Below are 26,017 nucleotides of genomic sequence, written 5' to 3'. Positions count from 1 at the left end.
CCTATCTGCTAAGTATAACTAAAGTTCTTATAATAGAAGCTACTTAAGAAAGAAATGGGCAAAAAGTCTAGAACTTTCAACTTAACATTTGGAAGAAAATACTGTTCGATTTAAAGACTTTCAAAGAATATAGCCCAGTAAAGCAAAGGTTAAATCGATGTCCTACTTCATGAAGCTATGGTAAGCACATAAAAAATTCTTGAGTAGAAGCCGAAATAAATTATGGATGACCACATGCAAATAGCAAACTAATTCTCAGACTATCAAGGAAAAACAAAAATAACCAGAGAACTAATCAACCAAACAAAAAACATCTCTAAATCAACTTATTTTGACCGTAAATCCTTTTTGCTCCGTAGTATCATGTAGTTACCTCAGGCTAGTCAAAGTCTCTATGTAGGTGAGGATGACCCTGAACTTCTGATTTTCCTCCTTCCAAGTACTGGGATTATAGGTGTGTGCCACCACATGCCTAGCTTTTAGTCCTTAAATCTCTTAAAAGAAGAGGTTAAAAGAGCATGATGATCATTTTTAAGTCTATGAAATACTATGCAGTATTTCTTAAGCTCAGTGAAAATGTCACAGGATCTATAGTTAGAAGTATATGATTTCTAAGTGTTATAAGGTACATGAGACCTTCATTAAAACTAGAGTGTTCCTGCTGCTATCTTATCTGACAGTGACTTCAGATACCAAATAACCAACACTAAAGTGAACCAAAGCTCATTAGAGGACATCTAAAGACTAGGACACAGAAAATTACAAATGAGCCAGGGAGCCAGGTGTGATGGTCCACACCTTTAATCCTAGCACTATGGAGGCAGGCAGATCTCATGAGTTCAAGCCCAGTCTGGTCTATAAACCAAGTTTCAAAGCCAGGGGTGTTACACAGAGAAACTCTGTCTTGAAAAACAAAAAACAAACCTAAATTAGCCCAGGATATCTTTCTGCCAGGAGGCTTTCAAAAATTACAAGACAAACTCAGGTTTGATTTAAGTACCATGAACATCAAGGACTACAAGGATGGTGAATAAAGAATCAACCTACAGTGTCAGGCATATGAAAGCAGGGTTTTTCTGTGTAACAGCCCTGGCTGTCCTGAAACTTGCTTTGTAGACCAGGCTGGCCTCAAACTCAGAGACCCTCCTGCTTCTGCCTCCCCAGTACTGGGATTAAAGTTGTGTGCCACTATGCCTGGCTAAAAGGTAGTATTTTTTAAATCATTGAAGAAAGCCAGTTGATCTACATGTCTCCATAGATGATGTGAAGAGTAAATTTTAATCAGGAACATTTCCATAAGGGCGAAATCACATAAACGTAGAGTCAGGATCATCTGCAACACATTTACTCTGAATTCCTTACCTTAGTCAAATGTCAAGAAATGCTATATATATGTCAAATGCAATACATTTTTTTTTGAGACAGTGTTTCATGTAGCCCAAGCTGGCCTTGAATTCCTGGCCCTCCGCTTCCATCTTCCGTATGCTGGTGTTATAGTTACTTACCAACAACCCTTATTCATGCAATGTTTGGGATCTGAAACAGAGCTTCATGCATGCTAGCCATGACTCTACCAGCTAAGATGTATCCCTGCCTAGAGAAATTGACTTTTTGACATCCAAATGTCATGTATGATCTTCCCCGGACCCTGGATCAAAACACATTACCAGGCTATGAAGGCATAATTAAAATAACTGGGAGCATGTGAACATAAATGTTTCATTTTTAGGGAACATTTACTTAATATTTGCAGGTTAAATAATACTATTTTTAAAAAACTAATTTCCAGCAATTGAGCTCCAAAAAAGTAAAACAGAAACAGCAAAAATTTTACAAACATATAAATATAGATGTATAGCATTATATATCACTGAGTTGATAGTGTTAGGTAGTGCTGTTAATAAATGTCATTATTGAGCTTACCCCTCATCTGAGTTTGAAAAAACTACAATCTTTGCCTTAGGAAAGTATTTCTAGAGGGACTGTTAGAAAAATCAAGTTTTTTTTTTTTTTTTTTTTTTTTTGCCAGGCAATGTTGGCACACGCCTTTAATCCCAGCACTTGGGAGGTAGAGCCAGGTAGATCTCTGTGAGTTCAAGGCCAGCCTGGTCTACAGAGCGAGATCCAGGACAGGCACTACACTGAGAAACCCTGTCTCGATAAACCAAAAAACAACAACTAAAAATTAATAGGTTAGCAGTGCATCATGTGTATACATACAATCCTAGCATTTGGAAGGTGGAGATAAGACTACTAGGTTTGTAGGTCCTAGCTTAGTGGTCCATCTCAAACCTGACATCAGCTTAAAAAAAAAAAACCATGAAACAGTATGGTATGTCCATCACTTTAAGACAGTGAGGTTTAAACTGCTTCAGTAAGGCTTTAGAGCCAATGCTAAGTTTACAGAAAGTAACAAAGTAAAAGTAGAGCTAAACTATACTGCAAGGAAGCAACTGTACCAAAAAGGCAGTCTTTTGTAAGAGGAAAGCAGGCCCCATCGTTTCAGAAAGTATCAAGAATAACATTAAAACAATTAACATCTATCCATTTAGTAAGCACACCAGAACTTTCAACTACATCTAAAGTTTTCTTTTAAGAGAAGCTGCTTCACCAAATATCTTGGACAGGGCATTACTTTACCTGGAAAGGTCTAGGCTGTGAGGAACTCTAGCCAGGTCATTGACTAGTCCCTTCTTCAGGAATAGTCGAATGATGTTGTTCATGCCATTATGCTGAGTCTTGGCTGTGGCACTACTGTAGAAGCTGGAGGTGGAGGGGCAGGACTCCATGATAGTACTGATGATACACATCACTGCCTGAAGTCTGGGAGAGAAGTTTGATACCTCTGTCAAGTGAATATAGCCCATATTTTAATGATGTCTTTACTAACTTGCCTTTGATAACCCTTTTATATGCTCTTTGCATTTTCTTCTGGAAATATCTACACAGAGGACTGACCTTCTCATTAGTACTATGTTTACTACAGAAATGATAAAAAAAATCCGCTCAATTTTGTGTGTAAAGAAATATAGTGAAAACATTACTTTGTTTTTTCTTAAGTTGTGTATCTTCTTCCTCCAAATATAATCATTAGTTTACTGTGGGGAAAGAGATTTTATGTACATTGTTGGTATGACTAGAATTCTTGTTCAGTGCAAGGAACCCCTTGGACCATGGAGTAAGAGATGCTCTTGCTTATCAGCATTAAGCTAGGCACGGGCTTTACCTGGCATGTTTCTCTGTACTCTCAGCCATAGCAAGTGCCCTTCCCAGGGCTGCTTTTACTTCATTCACTAGGGCCACCTGAGCATCTGTGCCACTCCCCGCAGCAGCCAGACTTGCAAGGAATAGACGGGCCAGGGCAGGTGTGTCCTTGTCTTCTGCATTCTGGGTGTGTGGGAGGAGGTGGTCCAGGACAAAAGCTAGCACACTGCAGTCCTGAAAAGTCATTAATTGTAACATTTACTCACAAGTACAATTAAGTCACATTATTCGTATAGCAGCAAGGTAGACAAACAGATTTTCATTCAAGTCATCCAAGATACAAGCTGGGTAAGTAGTGAACCAATTAGAAATCTTTGAGAAGCTTGACAAAGCTTCCATATAGCATCTATTTCTCACTACACAATACAGACTGTCATGGAAGTAGTTAAGTAGTTACTTGCTTTCTATTTTTTTATTTTTGAGACACAGCCTCATACAGTGTAGCCCTAACTGGCCTGGAATTTGCCATGTAGACTATTATGGCCACTAACTGTCCCTAGTGCTGGGATTAAAGATGTGAGACACTACACTCAGCAATATTTGATATTGTTTAATACTAGTAAAAATTTTGAGATTGGGTCTCATATAGTCTAGCTAGCCTGAAACTTGGAATCCTCTTGTCTCTACTTTCAGCATACTGAGATTCCAGATTAGAGCTAACTGCACTGAATTCTTAAAATTGAGTGATTTTAATGGAACTGCTTACAGCAAGTCAATAGAAACTAAGCAAATAAAGCATTTTGTCCAACTGTTCACTGGGTAATCTGGGACCTAAAGAAAAATAACTTGCATCAAGATCAAGGGTGAAGGATTCAAATACAATCCTTCTGACACTTGCAATGTGCCTGGGTCCCTGTGCTGGAAACTGTCAAGAGCTGAATAGAGACAGAGAACGTAGTCAGAGATACATAAAAATAAAAATAAAAATTTAATGCAGGATTATTTAAAAAATAGCAAAAAGGTCCAACAACAAAGGAAGTTGAGACAGACTTCTTTTTCTCTAAGTTTACACTTTTTGGGGAAAAAAGGTTTTATTATTCAGGCAGATTTTGGAAGTAAGAAGTGATGACTGCACAACACTGCAAATGTACTAAATGTCACTCAATTCACATTTTAAATAATCAATTTTCTATAAAATTTATAACTGTTAAGTAGTACATATTTTCGAATTCTGGAGCCTGGAAAACTGGACAGACTGAGTGTAGAACTAATTAAAAAAATTTAACTCCCAATGAAATACAAAATTACAATTATTTTTGAATCTAAGCAATGTCATATATATCATTATTATTGGCACAATCTGAGAAAAGATATGCAGTTTAGGAAAGCAATATGACCAAATAGCAAGCATTTAGCATGGAATCAAAGACAAGCGTTTCAATTTTACCTCTGTCCCCATACAGTGTGCCTTTACTTGTAGCTCTCAACCTTTTCTCCTACTCTGAAGAGATACTACTACTACCACCACTACTACCACCACTACTACCACCACTACTACCACCACCACCACCTCTGATGTGGAAGCCAGGATTATCAACAGTGTTTGTAAAACACCTAGCCATACATGTAAAATGTTTGGATATTTAATAGGCAAGATACTCAATACATTTATACCTTGATGCCTTATTCAGTAAGTAGTGAGTATAACTCATATGAATAACATATTAAATGCATGTATGTCGAAAAGGGCTTACATATATAAAAAGAATCTAATGAAAAACTTGAAGCCTAGAATTACTAGCATTCAAGTGTAGTGCCAGCTATTCCAGAAGCTGGCTGAGGACAGGAAGATTGAGCCCAAGAATTTAAGGCCAGTTTGAACCACCAACCAACCAACCAACCAACCAACCAAAGTAAGCAAGCAAGCAACCTACCTATCACCATTAACAGATATATCCCAAATATCCAATAAACATGAAAATGTGGTCAACAATGAATTGCAAATCCTATCCAACAAAACCACTAACAAATCTAATGGAATGACTGATGATGGCATAACGTGAAACAATCAAAATTTTTATATACTTCTGGTAATATACACTCAGACCAATCAACCCCTAGTAAACTTCAGGCAACATCTTTTAAAGCTATACAAATTCATGAGCTAGAGTTCAGCAATAACACTCTTAGGCAATCTATCACCCAAGAGCTATGCATCTGTATGTTTACCAAGACAAGACTAAGAATGTTCACAGCAGCACTACAGTGATAGATAGCTCCAAAAAGAAAAATGATTCAAATGTCTATTAACAATAGAACAGACCAAAAGATTATGGCACATAACATACAATAGAAAGCACAACCATGAGACAAAACGCTAAAAACACACACACACACACACACACACACACACACACACACACACACACACACACACACAAAATGAATCTCAAAATTTGTTAAGCAAAACAAGTAAGACACAAAACATTTCATCAACTAATTACCCTGACTGCTTCACATCACGGCGAACAGCCTAGCTTTTCTTTCAACATTAAGTGAATACTTGGCATTCATGAGTTAACAACAGACTCTAAGAGGTACTCAAATGATCAAAGTATAACACTAAAAGGAAAAACTAGAAATATTACCTCTTTGATCAGCTCAGACTGGCCCACGGTATAGCTGTAGTTTGCAATCAGAGTAGCAATACCAACATAGGACCTCACCAACTCTGCCAGAAGACGAAGGATAGTAGAGGTAGGCATTAAAGGTTTGCTGCCCTTGCCTTTCTGCTTGCCTTCCTCAGAGGTCCGGTCCCCTTCTTTATCTTTCTTCCCTTCTCTAGTCTCCTCTGGAGTTGAAGCTCCTGAGAGAAAGCCAAACATTTGGTTCAATTTCACTTGCAAAACATTAAAAAGAGTCAAGCCACAGATAGAAAGAAGACAGTATTTCTTCCATTTTAGGCCACTTATACACGTCAAAGACTCTACCACTGTAGTTGAATGAGAAAGATGAACATGAACAAAACATAGGAGAGGCTTGGACCAACCATCGATGCAAACCACAACTTCCTGGTGCTTATGCAATTTTATGCTCTAGAAATAGTGTATTAGTAGTAACGCTATAAATATCTTATTTTTTCTTCCCACATACTTGCCTAGCACACACTTATGTAATTCAATTCAAATGTTGATCTCCTGTGTCATCTAGAAACATGGAAATATTATGTGCCCACTTTATCTCAGGAAAGTATGTGTACATTCTATCGGTTATCTTGTAATTGTTGCGGTCTGCCTCATGAAGACAAAATAGGTACCCAATACAGTCTGCCACATAGTACAGGAACATTTTCTTTGACTAATATGCCATTACCCAAACTCTATTTGGGAAGTATGGTCAAAAAAATGAATTAGCCATTATTTTTATATATATATATATATATATATGGTTTTTTTTTTTTTTTCGAGACAGGGTTTCTCTGTGTAGCTTTGTGCCTTTTCCTGGAACTCACTTGGTAGCCCAGGCTGGCCTCAAACTCACAGAGATCTGCCTGGCTCTGCCTCCCGAGTGCTGGGATTAAAGGCGTGCGCCACCACCACCCGGCTCTATTTATATTATTTTTAATTGTATATGGATATGTGCACTAGTGCAGAGATCCACAGAAGCTGTGAGCTACCTGACATGATGTTGGGAACAGAATTTGGGTCTTCTGCAAGAACAGATCCCCAAATTAGCCATTATTTGACTGATTAAGAAAAAGATTTTTGCCGGGTGGTGGTGGTGGCGGCGGCGGCGGCGGCGGCGGCGACGGCGGACGCCTTTAATCCCAGCACTTGGGAGGCAGAGGCAGGTGGATCTCTGGGAGTTTGAGGCCAGCCTGGGCTACCAAGTGAGTTCCAGGAAAGGCGCAAAGCTACAGAGAAACCCTGTCTCGAAAAAAAAAAAAAGATTTTTATTATTTTTAATTGTGTGTATGGGTGTGGGGGCATACACACTTTGTGTGTATACAAGTAATTGGGGCAGCCAGGTGTCAGATCTCTGAAAAGTGGAGTTACAGGTGGCTGTAAGCTGCCTGATGTGTGGCTGTTAGGAACTGAACTCAGATCCTCTGGAGTTAAGATGGTTCTTAACTACTGAGCCATCTATCCAGCCCTTACTTTTCTCTCATTTTAATCTCTTGGAATGACTATTAAAGCTCTTTATTAAAGGAATCAACCACAAAAAGGCATATGGATATAATGTCACTAGCACTAACACTTCATAAGCCAGCTTATGAAGTCTACCAAAAGGAATATGGGCTGATACAAACAGTACAACTAAAGAATATCACTATAGCAACTATTAACAAGTTAATGAAAATTACAGTTCTATGAACTTTAGCAGCCTGTATCTACATAACATTGGGCTCAGCCTTGGAAAAAATTACCTAGACAAGTAAATATAACAATGACACCTATTATTCTATTCTAGGTCTGAGACACCGGTTTCTTTATCTTCCTAACAGATAGTACGAAAGGGAAAAAGGCAAATTGTTACCCTCTCCTTGGGAGGTTCCAGTTGTGGAAGTCTCAGCAGGGGCACCATCAGCAGCAAAGACCTGACTCTGGAAGACAAACACATGTGAGCTGTCATGAATTCTATAAACAGCCCACAAGGGTTAAGATTCCTTTTGAAAACAATGGCTGACACTGCTACAGATTCTTTTTGGTTGACCTTTCAACCACATTCTCTCTGTAATCTATAGGAAGCTATCACAGTGACTAAGATAGTCAAGTAAATAGGAAAATGAGAAACATTTTAAACCCAAAGAAAAGTAGAATGTCAGAGATGTCCTAATTTTGGATTTTTAGGCAATAGATAATTTATATGTAAAAATTAATACTTTTTCCCAAACAGCGTCGTATTATATATAGTCCTCAAAAAAACTTGCTTGTGTTTGTGTCCTGAGTGTTGGGATTAATTAAAGGTGTGGGCCTATCATTCTGACAAAATTAATACTTTTTTTCCTTTGGATAATCCTAGAAAATTGGGGCAATGGAAAAAGAAGAAAAACGGAAGACAGCTGAAGTTGACTTACATTTAAGGAAAAACCTGACTGTGTATCAAAGTCACTGCTCTGACGAGTAAGTGACCGGTACTGCTGGTATACATCATCACCCATGTCTTGCAGGAGCTGGCCAACCTCTTGGGTCATTCCTCCAGGTTTACCATCAGATTTGTCTGCTAGAAAAAATATAAACAAATATGTAAACTAAAATATGGTCCTTTAATTGTGCAATATTAGTGCAATGTTATTGGGTCTGCACCAGTGTAGTAATTATGCTGTAGAACAAACAATTATATCTATAATGGTATATACAAAATAACCTAGGTGTGCAGCATGTTAGACCACAAAGCTTTGTGCAAATGCACTTTACTGCTTACCCAACATCAGTTAATGCATTTCTCAGAACATAAGCCTGTCATTATGTGATGCATGACAGACAGCATGGTTGTTATTCTAACATGAAATAGTTTTATGAGCCAGGCGGATCTCTGTGAGTTCAAGGCCAGCCTGGGCTACCAAGTGAGTTCCAGGAAAGGCGCAAAGCTACACAAAGAAACCCTGTCTCAAAAAAAAAAAACAAAAAAAAACCCCAAAACCAAAACAAACACAAATGCTCTTAACTTCTGAGCCATGTCATTCCTGTAATATTCACTTTTTGATTCTAGGACTCTGGACATAGTACTTACTAAGGCATGTACTAGTTGAAATGACCCAGGCACGATAACATATCCTTCAGAACCCTGGTTCCAAAAGTTGCCTAGACACATACCTTCCTCTGGAGCATGGTATGCGGCCAAAGCATTCAGCATATCATAGATAACTTCCTTAATAGTATCAGGAATGACAGGCAGAGATGAAGGCTTCAAAGGTGTTGTCTTTACCAGCTGTACAGCATTAGGGCCTTTAATTCTAAGATTCTCAAATTCATCATCTGAAGCTAGGCCAAAATCAACAGAAAAATTAGACAATAGTGCATTGGCACCTAAACCCCATTACTGACAAAGAAGTATCCAGAACAAGGATTGTATAATATGTAGAGCTTGAAAAATAAGAACATTTTAAAAATAGGTTCAAATCTTATACTAAAAAAGGCTTTTTATAAACTATAGAGAAATTTTGTTTTGAAACTTTGAAACTTACTTCAATAAGCAATCTCACAAACATTTACATGTCTACATGAACTTTGGAGGAAGTTCACCTATTATATTTCCCCAAATTTCTAAGAAATGGATCCAGAACTCAGCCTAAGTGGTAGTGGTCATTATCTCACTAGTTTCTTATGAAGAAGAGACATTTATATTTTTCCTTTCATATTAATATTTATCATGAATTTAGGCCAGCTGTCCTGTAAAACATTCCACAAATGATACTAATCTAATTATTTCCTCATAATAAAACACAGACATTATCTTTTTGGCAAGAACACAGGTAGCACTCTAAGCTTGTCATTGCATCCCATGAGCCACATAAATAATTGTTCTTCAGTCAGTGCACTCTATATAAACCATTAACTACAGGTAAATTCTATTGCCACATCAAGACAAAACCTTTGTAGTCAAAAGACTACAGTGAACGAGTCCCTGGTAATTGTGGCAAGTACTAGAGAAGTTACTGAGAATTACCTACAGAATTTACTGACCCAAATTATCAACCAATGTCTCAATGTCTACCTAAAGAGGATTTTCAGATTACACATCTTAAAAAAAAAAAAAAGAAAGAAAATAAGGAAGGAAGGAAGGAAGGAAGGAAGGAAGGAAGGAAGGAAGGAAGGAAGGAAGGAAGGAAGGAAGAAAAAAAGGCCAGACTTCAGGATCTCTAAGAATAGCAGAAAACGAAACTGACCAGTTCCTGAGCCTCGAGGGGCTGGAAGGGCAATACGGATACAGCAATTGGCTACTTCTGTGAATATGTCTGGATTGCGGCAGGCAGCTGGCCCCAGGACTCGAAGAATGTAGTTGATCTCCCGGGAGCCGAGACTGCCAGATACAACACCAGAGGTAGTACTTCCAGCTCCACTTGTAGCTGCTGAGCGAACAACCTAGTAAAAAGCATTGCCCATTTAGTTTCTAAAAATGTAATTGTAAACAAAGTGTTGTTAAAGATTAAAATGCTAACTAAGCTTTGTCTTGAAACATTAGATGACAGCTCCAGATATTTGAAAGATACACTTGGTCTTTAAGCCCCTTTATAATTTAAATAATGTGTCTCACAAATTATAACAGATCTCAACTATTGATACTTATATAACTATTAAATGGAAAGTGTATCTGATCACAGATGCCATATAGCATCCACATTTAACTAAAAGCTCCAGTTTCCCCAAATATTGCAATATTAAGCTATAATGGTTCAAAATATGTAATAGACATCCACTTAGATGTTTCTTTAGTTAATCATAAGTTTGAGATGATAGTTACATTAGCTATCAAATTTTATGGATAGTTTCCTTTATGATAAAAATGTTCACAAAAATAACATCTTCTGGTGTTTAATGCATTTTACCAAACTAGCCATGCTATCTAGTCTAGTATATTTTAAGCCTTAAAGAGGTATGATTTATCTAGCTAATTATTTTTATTTTAAAATACAAAACTTTTTAATGTAAAAGCATAATTTATAATCTGTACAGCTGCCTACTGTTTGATATTAGACATAGTTTCTTGATATTATAAGCAATTCAAAATATTTTGTCTACATGTTTTGAAAAATTGTGTCAAATTCTTAGCCATAAAATTTGTATATGAAGTACTGGAAAGACTGCTCTACAGTTAAGAGTGTACTATTCTTGTAGAGACACTGAATTTGGTTTCCAGCACCCAAGTTGGACAGGTTAGAACTGATGGTAACACCAGCTCCTGCAACTTGCTCTGTAGACTAGGTTGGCCTTGAACTTACAGAGATCCACCTGAGTGCTGGGATTAAACACGTGCACCACCACGCCTGGTTGAAAATAAAGTTTTTAAAAATAATTTCTAAATGAAAAGGTTATCTTAATCCACAGTATGAAACTACCCTATAATGTGGCTGGACCAATTTCCAATCTTACTGAAAATAAAGAGTATACCAGGTTCTTCACAACTTGTAACTGCACACTATATTTTGCCAACTTGGTAAGTTACTGCCACTGATATTCCTTTGCTCCCTATTACCTGCTTCAACTAGTATTTAAGTCTTTTTTTTTTTTTTAAAGATTCCCTTCATCCAAGATTGGTCTATATACAATCTTAGCATTTTAAACATTCAAGAGTTTGTTTTTAGTCCAAATTCTGTCTTTATGTCATTGATTCTTCCGCATTGAGCTCAAATATGCTACCTTACACAGTTGTTCTAAGTCTCCTGATGTTGTACACGTAAGGCAAAACCAAACCAAACGAAGAAAAAAGAAATCTAAACACATGTAAGTACAAACTGTTACCATTTTTCTGGTAATTAAGCACATCTTTTGATATATTCTGATTTCCAAGAATCCCCCTAATTTTAATAACACGAACAAAGCCAGGTAAAAAAATGAATATGGCAATGCTAATTTACATGTGAAACAAAATAATTTTTCAAGACAGGGATGATGGCGATAAGTAGAGAGACTGAGGATTCTGCAAAAGTATGGAGGTTTGCTTTACTTGGTTTTCGAGGCAGGGTTTCTCCATGTACTTTTGGTGCTTGTCCTGGATCTCGCTCTATAGACCAGGCTGGCCTTGAACTCACAGAGATCCGCCTGGCTCTGCCTCCTGAGTGCTGAGATTAAAGGCGTGCACCACCACCGCCCAGTATTATTTTCTGATTTTTACAAGTGAGTAATTATTAAACGCCCATCACAGTGTCTCACTGTAAAATCAGGAACATTAAAAAAAAAAATCTAGAACAAAGACAGGAAGTAAAGATCAGCATCAGACACCAGAAATACTGACCTTTTCCATAGTATGACGAAGAGTGCACGGATCCTCAATGATGTGTCTTAATAGAAGGGTGACTAGGGGGGTAAAGCCATTGAAGCCTGAGCTCTGGGTCAAATTCAAGATCATTCGTGTACTCTTCAGCTCTGCAAACATCATGGCGTATTTGTGGTCCCTGGTGAGCCTCAGGCAGAGGCGAAGGGTGGCATGCAATGTGTCTGGGTCCACAGGAACTCCCAGCATGCTCACACAGGCTCGGATTAGAACAGTCACCATATCTTCCGTCAGGCCCTGGATTAGGATCTCCCCAATTTTTGTTTCTTCTAGGCTTGCCTCTTTTTCAGTGTTTGTACTCTCTAGGGCCAAGGGGATATCTAAAAATGGGGGATGGGGAGATGTTGTATACAATTAGACATTTCATCCCATACCTCTCCTAAAGCAACCAGCTATCACTTGGTCTGAAAAACACACCAAATTCTAGGACCAGGTATGAAGGTAAGCAGAAAAGACCATATATCTCTTACTGTTCCTTGAAAAAAAAAAAAAAAAAAAAAAAAAAAACCACGGGCCACAAAACTGGCTAGATCTAAAGCCATATAAAGGCATACTATCTTTACTCAAAACTTTTCAAAATGTTCAAAATAAGGAGGTTGGAGATATGGCTCAGTGGTTAATTTAGGATCATGTACTACTCTGGCAGAAGACCTGTGTTTGGTTCCCAGTACCAATGTAGGGCAGCTTACAATGGTGTAAGTATAGCTTAAAGGGTGTCTAATGCCATCTTCTGGCCTCCAAAGGTTCTCTCACACATGGTTATAAATAAAAATAAATCTTTGAAATAAGGAATCAAAATTAATGCAGTATACAGAAGTGTGAAACTATAATCCCAACTATTTGGGTGACCGAAGTAGGAGGATTGTGAATTTGAGACTCACTTAGGCTATATCTATCAAAAAACACCATTTGAAGGAAAACAAAAAAGACCTGAAATACTTAGGCCATACCACTGCCTTTATTTTCTTTACGTTTGATATCCATTTCTTTGCTTTCTTCCAGTGTCTTCTCTAGTTCCTGTCCATTGCTGCTTTTTGAGTTTTTATTCAGTCGAGGTACCCTGAGGAGAGTTAGCATCACAGGGCGTCGGTTCCCTGTTTCTTCATTAACCTAGGAATTCAAACAGACAAAACAAAAATCTCTACATAAAACAGAGGGTGGGGAGTCCTTTCAGGCAAGATGCTGGAATAGAAAGGAACTCTGGCAATTTACCCCATCTATACAATATACAAACATTAAAGCTGAAGGTATCTAGAACAGTACACATATGGAACTATAAGGAATTCTGAAATTTCCAAGAAAGCAGACATCCTTCCTTAACAACAACTCTCTAATCTATGCCTGAACATAAAAAACTCACTTCAAGGAAGAACAGTATCAAATCACCACAGACCTATGACTTGGCCTATGATTATTAAAAAGACTCAGTTCCCCTAAAAATTTAAAACTGGATTTAGAAGTTCCTTAACATGAACAGACACACTCCTGATTCAGAAAAAAACAAACAAACAAAAAAAGCAAAATGCATTAAGTACAATACCCCCTCTTCAATAAAGTTTACACTGTTAGTTGAACATGTACCTGTACCATTGTAGTGAACTGGACAGTGTATCTTCGTCGGCCTGCAGTGAATCTTACACTTGTTTCTCCAGATTTCCAGGCAGAATCAATAGTGCTGTTGTTGCTAGCACTGTAACTACACCAACGTCCAGAGCGGTCATCAAACCAGCGCCAGTTGTTGCTGTTAGACTGTAGGTACTAAATAAAATGCAAATGCATAGTTTCTTAATATTTACTGTAAGCTTTATTTTCTGTCAAGACAATCAGGAGTCATCAGGATACATTGCTTAAAACTAATGTAGGAAAAAGGGTGTACTACTGGACATTTAATAAAGTTCTAAGAGGCTTTTATATATATGTATATGTGTGTGTGTGTGTGTGTGTGTGTGTGTTTCATTGCTTGGTTATCTTTCAGAGCCAAAAACCTAACAATTTCCCTGTCTTGCCATCATCCAGTTGTTTCCAACAGTTTTCTAAACAAGGAGCATGATCATGAGAGATACAATGAACAAATTCTATTGTTAAGTTACTGAGATATTATGGAGTACTACAATCTTTGCTTTAGGAAAGTATTTCAAGTTTTTTGCCAGGCAGTGGTGGTGCACGCCTTTAATCCCAGCACTTGGGAGGCAGAGTCAGGCGGATCTTTGTGAGTTCCAGGCCAGCCTGGTCTACACAGCAAGATCCAGGACAGGAACCAAAACTACACAGAGAAACCCTGTCTCCAAAAAAAAAAAAAAAAACTAAAACAAAACAAAACAAATCAAATTTTTCCAGTAGTCAAAGAGCATACTTCTATAACATTGATTCCTTGAGTAAGATCTTGAGGCCTTATCAAAATAAATAATTTTAAAAAAGAGACCCAATTAATGCAATCCCTCAAGAGTTGTATTTTGGAGAGACCGTTTTACATTTTTTCACTTCTCCACTCCTATCTTCTGATCTACTCTTGCCTCAAGAAATGAAAGCATCGTGTTAAAACACAGACATTGTACTTCACACACCTTGGTCATTTGGCCTCTTCTCTTTGATGAGATGGCTGTTTTTTCATAAAAATCAATAAGGAGCAACACTGGAGTGATCCACCTTAAAAAAATTATTTAGGTCAAGACAGAAACATGCATAAATTGAAAAAATATCAGGTATCTTACAATTAAATTGTCTAACCATAAAACCCTCAAGATTTACTTCATATATGCTTCATGTGGTAAACTCTAGAGCCAAATCCCAAGAGAACAGAAATGAAACCAGAACAAAGGGCGACTCACTTAGGGGTCTGAACCTCCTTTTGCTCTTTCGCAGCCTGAAGGCAGGGCTGAACCACTTCTAAGAGCTTGATTAGGACATTGAGGATGCCACTTGATTCAACCACCCAGGCACAAGGTAGCTTCAACTCCTGATTTTAAAAGACACAATCATAAAGAGGTTAACATTTACACAACTAGTTTAAAACACAAATTCTATTTATCACTTATGAAAGATTTGATTTCAGATGAGTTACTTCAGTTCTCTACAGTTTGGTTTCTTCTTGAGATAAGAGTAAGGAATGTTTACTTTAGGGTCATTATAATGATTTTTTTTTTGTTTGTTTTTCGAGACAGGGTTTCTCTGTGTAGCTTTGCGCCTTTCCTGGGACTCACTTGGTAGCCCAGGCTGGCCTCGAACTCACAGAGACCCACCTGGCTCTGCCTCCCGAGGGCTGGGATTAAAGGCGTGCGCCACCACCGACCGCTGTAATGACTTTTAATAAAAAGTATAAGGTAACCTAAAAACATAGCATCAGGCACATTAATGTGTTTAATATGGAAGTGGGTTCTTATATAATTAGGGGAAATCACTTAGGCTATGCACTTGTTTTATTTTGTTTTTTGAGACAGGGTTTCTCCTGTAGCCCCCAGCTTTTCTGTAATTCACTCTGGAGGCTAACCTCCAACTTAGAAATCTGCTTGCCTTTGCCTCCTAAGAGCTGGGATTAAAGTCATGCAACACGACCACCATTTAGTGGCTATGTATTCTTTTTTTTTTGTTTTTTGTTTTTCGAGACAGGGTTTCTCTGTGTAGCTTTGCGCCTTTCCTGGGACTCACTTGGTCTCACAGAGATTCGCCTGGCTCTGCCTCCCCAGCGCTGGGATTAAAGGCGTGCGCCACCACTGCCTGGCATGGCTATGTATTCTTAATGACATTTAAATTGTTAAGGTTTTTGATTTACAGAGAAGCTCTATATTTCAAGGAAACTAACACAGTAATGGGGGTTCCACTTAAGTGTTGTGTTTAACAGAAAACCAATGTAAGTGATTGTTCAATAGGTGGCTATTAAGCACAATAAAAATCAATTAACAGAATCATGTGTACGTGATAGGAGAAAAAAATCATAATATCATCTTAGTTGTTTAAATGAAAAGGACTAGAAGGAAAAAACCTGTAATTCTTTTTAAGGGGGGGGGCGGCGCTATGACAGAGTTTTCTTTATATTATAATGTTACTGAGGGATATAAACATCTGATTCTTCAAAACCTTTCTCATAAGTATCTATTCTCAAAGCATTATGAAAACTTGAACTCTTATTTTGCAGGAAAGTTTCCAGATAGTCTGACGTAAATATTGGTTTCATCAAAATTACTGTAAAGGGGTTTATTCTGGTAAATTGAAGTTTTGCTATTATACAAATGAAGAACCACTTCTCCAAGGTCAACTGCCTTCTGGTTTTTATATTAAGAACAATAACATATCTTGTCCAAACTACTCCTTTGCCTGAATGACCTGCTAATCGATAGGACAAGGAAAGAGATTAAAAATCTGACAACATCCAATTTTCATAGTTTGCTATATTTGCAGCAGCTAGTTAGAATTCCTTAGTATTGCACAATTACTGTGACTGTCATTTAAATGCCCTTCTAAAGTGACATCTGATACCCTTATGTATGTTTGCTATAGTGTATGCGTGTGTAGAAGCCAGATATATACAATGACCACATCTATCATCTTTTCACATAATCCTTGTTCTAACCAGCTCGTCTTGCATTATTCAGAAATGATGCACATAACTTTCCAAACTCAGAACCTTCTATTTTGCCCTTCATTATACACGTTTTAGCCTATAGGGAAATTTTGGACTCACATGAAATACAGGAATCATGCTTTGTACTTCTCAATTCAATGTACTGTAAAGTGCTGGCTAATTCTTCAATAAATGAACTGTGAGGCCAAAAGATATGTTACCTCAAAAAGTAGTGTTAAAAGCAAGATTCTAGTAGCCAAATTGGAGGCCTGTGGCAGTGTGGCCATCTGACTGATCCACTCTGACACGGTTTTTGTGTCACTTGTTGTTAGAGGAAGAGCAGCATTGATCAATACATCAGCAGCTTCCCACACCTAAATTTAAAAAAAAAAATTGACAAGTCATGTAACTACAGAGTAACACAGGGTCTGTGCAAATATTCAAAAACTTTAAATATACTCCCGCCAACCACAAACATATTTGCTGAAGAATAGAAATAACGATCTACTTATAATAGGGACTTAATCAAAGGGCCTAATCATTAACAATTATTCTAAACAACATTTAAATTTGCATTTATTTGTGTGTACATGCCCAAAGAAAACTTGTAAGAATGGTTCTCTCCTTCAACCATGTGGGTTTTTGGCACTGTACTTAGGTCATCAGGCTTGGAGGTAAGTGTCTTTTTACACTGAACCATCTTGCTAAATCAGTTATCCTTAAATTGCATTACAGAATACTAATCAAAGGAAAATGAATATTTAGAAAAGTTGGTGCAGTAGCCTAAATGATTATTTCAATCTTTACTATACCTCCTCTGAAATTATTGTAAAATCAAAGCCCACCTACTAAAATGCTAGAATACTAGCCAGGTTATAATTTGCAAAATGTTTAATGTGTTAAAATGAGTATCTCTGCTCTTCTTTACTTAGGTAAGAATACATTTTAGTAAAAGACCATGTTATCTAGTTATCCTTAAGGTTTATGTTTCTATGCATTAAAACTTATGCTTTGACCAGGTGCCCAGAAGAAGCAGAGACTAGTGAGGCTGACAGGAAGAGGTTTAGTTTAACTGAGTCACTTGGAAAGGACACTATCCAGTCTGTTGTAGTACAGTGTGTAAGGTTCCCTGTTTTTGTGAGCTGTTATACACGCCAGGGTTAACTGTCATTGAGTCATTTCTGCTCCAGTAAGAAACCACTCACACATTTCTTTAAGTGACTCCCAAAAAACCTCACTGGTTCATGTAAAAAACCAAACAAAAACTTTAGGTTTCCATTATTCCAAACCGATTTCCTCTTTTAATTTACCAACTGCTTCAAGATTTTATGAAACAAAAGCTTAATGATTTAAATACATACATGATACAAAATTATACATAAATACACAATGCAATACAGCTATTTCTTGATATGGAGATTTGAGATAATTTGTTTATTATCCTATTTCAACAATTAAAACACATTGATTTTATAATGGTAGAGGAAACCAACACGAAAAAAGTAACAAAACTTGATGTTCAGTACCCATCAGGAAGTTTTTACACAGGAGGGAAAAACATATTTTGTTAATATATGAGATGAAATTTAGCTCAAGGATGATGAGAAACATATTTAGATGAAATCTGATGGAAAACTTTTTGTGAAATGGATAAAATAATTAATGTAGACAACCAAGTAGAGCTATACTGCAACTAAAAGATTTCAAACACAGAATATAAACATATCAGGTAGAATGCAGGGCTTTTCAGAAATGTAGTTTTGATAAGATGATAGAAAAACAACTTTAAATACTCTCATCTTTTGATACCTTGGGAACTTACCTGATTGACAACTTGCTTCAAAATCATATCACGATAGTCTGCTCCATTACGCTTGATAGCTGTCATGATCAGATCACAAACACGGTATACCGTATCAGGCAGCTCATCAAGAAGATGGAAGCAGCCTGGTAACATTGTATCTGTGAAAGTGTGGAGCTCATCTTGTTCCAGTGGGTCAGCATCTTGAAACTTCTCCAGACATTTAGCTTCTTCCTCTTCTTGTTTTTCTCGGGCTTTACGTTCCTCTTCCTCCTTCCTGCAAGCAACTTCCTGGAGGCAGGAAAGTTAGTGTGGCTATATATGGCATAGGTGAGGTGTTTGAGTACTATATACCTTCTCAAACAGTTGAAACTTTCAAGTGGGCATGGTAACAGTGGCCACATGGTTAATGCAAGAGAGGGAAAACAGACTACCAGGACCCAAAAGCCTTGTCAGTTGTTATCTGCAGCATCCGATGTACTATTCTCTAGAAAACACTGTTTAGATCCTATCAACTATTTCCTTTCCATAGTGGTAGATTTAAGTAATATTACCCAGGAACACAGCTAAGTTTGGACTACTAGTTACTACCAGTTAGATTTTGAGTCTTATTTGACAACGAAGACTGAATCTCTAAAGCTTCATTCAGGTCTATATAAGGTAGCTTAAGGATAGACCAAAAGGTTGAAATGAAAAAGTACTCCCTTGACTTTCCCCAACACTATGCAGTGATCATAGAACAAGAATTACAGTATTCACAAAAATACAGATTTATGGGAGAAGATACTTTTGAATGTCAGGTACCTCAGGTGATTCTGCCCTTTGATCCATTGGAATATCCTGTCCCAGAGACATGGCAATTGCTCTCATCATCTGATCTTCTTCAGACATGCTAAGATCCTACAGAATGACAACAGAGAATCCAAAAAATATACACATCCCAAAACAATGAAACCTAAATAGGCAACTCCAACTGATAAGGAAAGGGAATGAGTCCAGAATGTTGTTTTCTCCAATTAAACCCAACTAAGGCACACTTACATGGTTACCACTACAGGGACAATGGGGAAAATTACAATGAAAACTAAGTATAGAAGAAAAAAGCCCGGCGGTGGTGGCGCACGCCTTTAATCCCAGCACTCGGGAGGCAGAGGCAGGCGGATCTCTGTGAGTTCAAGGCCAGCCTGGGCTACCAAATGAGTCCCAGGAAAGGTGCAAAGCTACACAGAGAAACCCTGTGTCGAAAAAAACCAAAAAGAATGATATGAAACGTTACATTTGGGCTGGAGAGATGGCTCAGCCATTAAAGGCTAGGCTCACAACCAAAAATATAAGAGTTTGGTTCCCAGCACCCACGGCTGTCTCTCCAGCCATTTAAAAAAAAAAAAAAAAGAAGAAGAAGAAGAAAAAAGCCCAACAAATGCAGCACGCCAGTATATTATGAAGCTTTTAAGTGTTAGTACATAAAACATTGGCATAGAACATAAGACAAAAAAGGTTATCAGCAGCCAAACCAGGACATAAAAATGTAAGATTTTCTGTGTTAACTCACCCGAACAACTCCTCCTATGATCGGAGGAGGATGGGTTAAAAGGTATTCTGTTGCTTGTTCCATTGTGCTGGTGTTCAATAGGGCCTCCATGGCATGTTCTCTTGTAAAGCCCATGTCCATGAGCTATTAAAAACATGTAAGAGCTTAGAACCACATTAAGAGATAAGTAAAAATACATTTCAAAATAGAAGGAACAACTTCAGTTTTTCTAAGTTTACATGAACTAAGTATTTATAATCCAAGGTGGTACCATATTATGAATGTTCCTTTATCTTTAGTCGGTCTCTAATATAAACATTAAGGTGCAACTTCATTCTCTCTTAAAATGGAGGCCAGGGTAAATAATTACTATAAAGATTTGAGATTGATACAGAGGTATAAATTAGTATCTATTTTCTGGAATAGAAACTTGCAACAACAGAAAAAGTACCTGTAAAACTGACCCAGGAAGTGACTGACATACATTAGAGTTTATATATGAGGAAACTACCACAGCTTTATAGTGTCCAAGTGTTCTCAGCCTTTGTCAGAAGTTTCTCTTTGCTGCAGGTAATAGTTAATGCAGAGATTTCTAACTGCTTCAAATGCTGAGACTAAGTAACTTCAAGTGCTTCATTTTAAACCTACCCTCCAAAGGCTCAGGAGATATTATGGAAGAGGACAGAAAGAACTTAAGATGGAAGAAGGAAGAGAATACTTTTGAAACTGCTTTCTGGACATATATCACCTTTGCAACTCATAAACTGACAATAGTTATAGCTATCTGAACAAGATGAAGCCAGTGAACATTCAACTATGAATGGTTAGGGGCTCACAAAGTCCCACCTCTATCTGAGGAGCCATTAATAATTTGTGGTTGCTAGGTAAAAGAGTAATTCAGGGTCTGACATTAAGTTTCCCATTGTTCCAGTGGGTGGCCATATACCCATATACACACAGATAGCACTAACAGGATGTAGTGTCTTATTTTTAAAAATTACACGAAGAAGGGTACATGAAGGCAGAAAGGAAATGGGTTGAGAAGACTTGGCAAGGAGGTTGAAGGTGGTGGCTATAATAAAAAAATAATGTATAAAATTACAAAGAGTAAAAAAAAAATTCAGGAAAACTATGTTAACATATTCTTTGAAGCTTTTCCTCCCTTCTAGTCTCTAATTTTCAAAATGCAATCATTTTAAAAAAATGATATAGATTTAGAGGTGATACACAGTTTGAAAAAGCTTTTCCTGGAGATTAAATTTAACCACAACAATCTTTTGCATTAGAAGTTAACCAGAAGGTAACTGAAGGCAGTTTGATTATCAAAAACATTCTTTGCAGGATCCTGATGTAATTAACATGTAATTAATATGCTTAAGGATACAAATGTATTACCTATACACAGTACTGGGACCATATCCTTCACCTTTCCTCAGAAGGAAAAAATAAATGGTTTGAGAAAAAGATCTCTAGGCTAGTAGAACCAAACACTTAGGGGTATAGAAGCTTAGAAAATGTGCAAACAAGAGAGGTGGCAGATAACATTAATCTCAGCATGTGGGAGGCCAAGGCAGGATTCTAAGTTTAAGGTCAGTCTTGCATGCAAGTTAGACGTGGTAATTAATAAAACACAAGAAAATTTATGAGCATTAGATTCTCTAAGGTGCAAATCATAGGGTCTGGAATCTGAGGTTAGTACTCTTACCTGTTGTAGCTGTTGCTGGTTGACTTGAGGTTCTCTGCGGGAGCCACCTTCTTCTTGGCCTGTATCCTCTTCTCCTCGAGATCCTTCCTTCTCTTTGCTCAGTCTCTCTCGAATCACAGGTTCTCCACGGAGAATGTGGCACAGAATGGCCAGCATAGACTCAGCCATTCGTCCCCCATATACCTTAAGAGGTTTCCGGTTCCACAGGTTCTTGATGCAAGTAAAGGCTGCCTGTAAGTCATTTGAAAAGTGTTTGAAGACTTTCCCCTCAATTCAAACCCCCAGAAGTGAAAGAGTCAGACACTCTTTCTACAATGAGTTAGTTCCAACAACAACAACAAAAAAATGTAGACTGACTGGCACTGAGGTGGATTAAAACAAAGTATAGTGGAGGTATTTAATTCATCCATAAGTACCAAGTACCAACCAGAAGCTCATATTTCATGTTTACAGCATGAAAACGAAACAGTCTCTATGGTTAGTTTTTTTGTAAACGACCTTATGTGAGAATCATATTCATTTGTTTTTCAACAATCATGTTTTATTATAGACAAAACATAGTGGCAAGCATTCAGTTAGCCCGAGAAAATTTTCTCCTTTGGTTTTATAATGCAGAATACTCACTTTTTGAGTTACTACAAGGAAGCGGAGGGCACTGAATTGTGGAAAGTTTTGGACACCTCCGGGCAATTTGGCAGGCAGCGAATGTGGAGATTCGAGCACTGTGGTAGGATTTACCATCTTTTCTACAAGCATAAGCCAGGCATCTAGGAATTCTCCTGTGCCATCAGGTAAATCTGAATGTTCCAATCCCTCAGAAACCGGAACTTTTCCTCCCATGGACAGAGCCCAGTTGAAAGTTCTAAATTCAAATAAGACAAAGCATGTGATATGGCAGAACTTACATTTTAAAGGATTCGAAACACTACTACACTGGTACTAGTTCCTTATTTTCTCTCCTCTTGGTATTACTTATTTTTTCTCTTGAGATTTAAAATAATCACATCATTTCTTCCTTCCCTTTCCCCCTCCAAATGCCCTCATATACCTCCTTGCTCTCTTTCAAATTCATGGCTTCGTTTTTGATTGTGTTACATGAATATATGTACAAGTATATAAATGCATATATGTTGTTAAATATAACCTGCTCAATCTAGATAACATTTCTTCTATTTTGGCAGCTGATCATTTGGTATTAGATAACCAACTGGTGTGTTCTTTCTCCCACTTTAAGACTTTTTTAAAGTCTTTTTTAAGACTTTCTCCCACTCTCAGCATTCCTTATTTGCCTGTGTAGATCTCTGCATAGGGTTGAGTCCTCATGGGCTTTTCCCCTACATTTTGGCATGTCTATTATTATTATCCTTGTTCAGCTCATGTTTAGGCTGTCATGTTGGTGAGACTTTATAGGTGCAGCTTATGATATTACTAGGAAACACAGTCTCATAGTAAAGACCCGATCCTTTGGCTCTTAACATTTTCCTACCCTCCCTTCTACAATGTTCCCTGAACTTAAAAGTTATTTTATATATGTATCCAATGGGACTAGGCTCCACGACTCTGCATTTTGATTGGTTGTGAATTCCTGGAACGGTCTTAGTATACTGCCAAAGACAGCTTCCTTGATGAGGTGTGACGACTACATACATCAGAATAAACTAAGGAGAAGCTACTATTATTTCTAATATGCCATTTATGAACTTTTTAAAGACTTAAAAACATCCACCCAAACGGGTTTAGTTTATCTCAAAATCTTTTGGCCAAGCAAAGTAAACCAAAACAAACGTACTGAATTCAAAGAAACAAATAAAGTCATTTTATTAAAACAAACAAACAAACAAAAAAAAACCCCAAAAGACTATGTATTAAGAATGAAAAGCCAATTATGATAAAGAGAATTTTTTATGAAATTGTTCACGGTTTTTTTTTTTTTAATTTTATGAATGTTAGTATACACTTATCTATGTGTAACCATGTGAATATCTGTTACCAATGGAGGCCAGAAGAGGGGAATCAGATGCCCTGGAACTGTAGTTACAGATGGTTGTGAGATGCCAAAAGGAATTGGGAATAGAACATGGGTCCCCTGGAAAAGCTGCAGGTATTCTTATCTGCTGAACAACCTATCTAGTCCCAAAGCAGAGACTCTATTACTGTATTTCCCTCCTTCTTAGAACATACAAACAATAAAAACTAATGGCTTTCTGTATATATTCAAACATCACAGGATAAATGACTTAGAAAGCTGTGAGCTGGTAAGGCACATAGTAAAGATCAAAGTGCAAGAAATGATTCTCTGTGAAGCAAATAATCCTTACTCAAAAAGAGCATTGTGACCGCCAGAACAGAGAAATTTCTGCAGCATAAGGTGGTAAGGATACTTTCTCTCATCAAACAGCATTGGAGATGTGAATCCAACTGAACAGATGAAGAATGTCAGCCTAAAAAAAGAAAAAAAAATTTCTAACACACACACACACAAAAGCAACAGGAAATTAAGTGAAAAAGTAAAAAGGGAAAGTTTAAAAAGCATTTAGGTGACAGATTAATTAGGCACCAGAATAATACTTGCCAATTAGTTAAGAATTAGAAGCTGACTGAAATGCAGTTTAACTTTAAACCCATGTTCTAAACTAGGTACAATAAAAAACACTTCATATGGAGTACATATATAGAGAAAACTAGAGATTTCCCAAGTTTGTGCTAAGAAGAATAGGAACAAACATACAATATTTTGATTGCCACATTCTACTCCCTGTATCTCAAAATCGGAACTCACCTGAAGCGGGGAGTAGGTGTATATGGTGGGGGCTGCCATGATAAGCCTTTTGTGAGTAGCTTAGTAAGAGCTGAAGCTGTTGATCTAGCAGCAGGTGTTGGTGCAGTAGTAGTACTGGCAGCATGATGGCTCCTTCTTTGGCGGACAGGAGAACCAACACAAAGCTTAACAAGGAGTCCAAAGAGCTCAGCAAGTGCTCGGCCTAATCTGGAAGAAGCTGGAACCCAGAAGGCAGTATAATGCTATAAAATGGTCACATGATTTCACAACAAAACACATGCTTCCCACAAACGTAAATTATTATAGTTATTATTGCTAACATTATTATCATGTGTAGATCAGAGGATACCTTGAGGAGTCAGATCACTCCTATCTATACATGGACTCTGGTAACAGATCTCAGGCCATCAGGTTTACGTAGAAAGTGCCTTTACCCACAGAGCCATCTCACCAGAACAACTTTTTTCTAATGATTGCAATCACCTGAACAATAGTAAAGAAAGTCTTGAACTGCCTCTTCATGTGATAATCTGAATTGGAAATTTCACAAGGAACAGATGTACCCTTTGAGAGCAGAAAATAAAACTATACTATAACTATAACAAAAATAAAACCATTAAGATAAGGATTTATACTGTTAAATTAAGGATAAATTGACACTGTCTTTGTTGAAACAATATGGCAGCAGTTAAGTACCAATAAGTAAATGATGCATTCACAGGATTTAAAAAAGTTGGGTGGTGGTGGTGTAGTACGCCTTTAATCCCAGCACTGGGGAAACAGAAGCAGGAGGATCTCTGTTGAGTTCAAGGCCAGCCTGGTCTACAGAGCAAGTTCAAGGACAGTCAGGACTGTTACACAGAAAAACCTTGTCTCAAAAAACCAAAAGAGTTACTTAAAATGCTTACAGAACTGAAAGAGCAAAAAAATGTTTAATACAGTGATTTCCAATCTTCCTAATGCTGTGACCCTGTATTTCCTCAATGGTGTGGTGATCCCCAACCATAAAATTATTGTTGCTACTTCGTAACTGTAATTTTGCTACTATTCTGAATCAAAATGTAAATATTTGGCCAGGCGGTGGGGGAACACGCCTTTAGTCCCAGCACTCAGGAAGCAGGGGCAGGCAGATTTCTATGAGTTTGAGGCCAGTCTGGTCAACACAGTGAGTTCCAGGATAGGCTCTAAAGCTACACAAAGAAACCCTGTCTCAAAAAAACAAAAAAGAAAAAGAAATGTAAATATCTGTTTTCTGGTGGTCATCGGCAACCCCTAAGAAAGGGCAATTCAACCCCAAAGAGATCACAACCCATAGGTTGAAACCCACTGCCTCAATTGACCCAGAAAGATAACATACATTATAAAATACATAAATAAAAGAAAAAGGTTAGCAGGAAAAGCATAAAAGTTCTACCAGTGCATTCTTATGAAAAGAAAATATATTC

The 26,017-nt window shown here is 37.5% G+C and overlaps 1 protein-coding gene across 22 annotated transcripts in view; it reads right to left on the bottom strand.

The window, feature by feature from the left end:
* The window catches only part of Huwe1 (HECT, UBA and WWE domain containing E3 ubiquitin protein ligase 1), a 152,911-nt gene that overhangs the window by 32,806 nt on the left and 94,088 nt on the right, over window positions 1-26,017 (bottom strand). For 17 of the 22 annotated variants that reach the window (XM_028883477.2, XM_028883484.2, XM_028883478.1 and 14 more), the window contains 20 exons: window positions 24,573-24,789; window positions 24,112-24,234; window positions 22,418-22,655; window positions 21,794-22,024; window positions 20,110-20,232; window positions 19,362-19,457; window positions 18,579-18,848; window positions 16,978-17,130; window positions 15,027-15,154; window positions 14,763-14,844; window positions 13,780-13,956; window positions 13,149-13,308; window positions 12,160-12,518; window positions 10,094-10,289; window positions 9,021-9,188; window positions 8,282-8,427; window positions 7,741-7,807; window positions 5,853-6,070; window positions 3,227-3,438; window positions 2,641-2,823 (listed from right to left, as the gene is read on the bottom strand). In XM_028883477.2, coding sequence (XP_028739310.1) covers window positions 2,641-2,823; window positions 3,227-3,438; window positions 5,853-6,070; window positions 7,741-7,807; window positions 8,282-8,427; window positions 9,021-9,188; window positions 10,094-10,289; window positions 12,160-12,518; window positions 13,149-13,308; window positions 13,780-13,956; window positions 14,763-14,844; window positions 15,027-15,154; window positions 16,978-17,130; window positions 18,579-18,848; window positions 19,362-19,457; window positions 20,110-20,232; window positions 21,794-22,024; window positions 22,418-22,655; window positions 24,112-24,234; window positions 24,573-24,789 — 3,547 coding nt within the window. The remainder of the gene's footprint in view (window positions 1-2,640; window positions 2,824-3,226; window positions 3,439-5,852; window positions 6,071-7,740; window positions 7,808-8,281; window positions 8,428-9,020; window positions 9,189-10,093; window positions 10,290-12,159; window positions 12,519-13,148; window positions 13,309-13,779; window positions 13,957-14,762; window positions 14,845-15,026; window positions 15,155-16,977; window positions 17,131-18,578; window positions 18,849-19,361; window positions 19,458-20,109; window positions 20,233-21,793; window positions 22,025-22,417; window positions 22,656-24,111; window positions 24,235-24,572; window positions 24,790-26,017) is intronic. The other 5 variants (XM_028883488.2, XM_028883502.2, XM_028883496.2 and 2 more) reach the window with 3 other exon arrangements.

This window comes from Peromyscus leucopus, chromosome X (genome assembly GCF_004664715.2).
Source record: "Peromyscus leucopus breed LL Stock chromosome X, UCI_PerLeu_2.1, whole genome shotgun sequence".
In the NCBI taxonomy this organism is placed as follows: Eukaryota; Metazoa; Chordata; class Mammalia; order Rodentia; family Cricetidae; genus Peromyscus; species Peromyscus leucopus.
The sequence above is the reverse complement of the archived record's forward strand: the minus strand, read 5'-3'. Positions and strand labels throughout refer to the sequence as shown.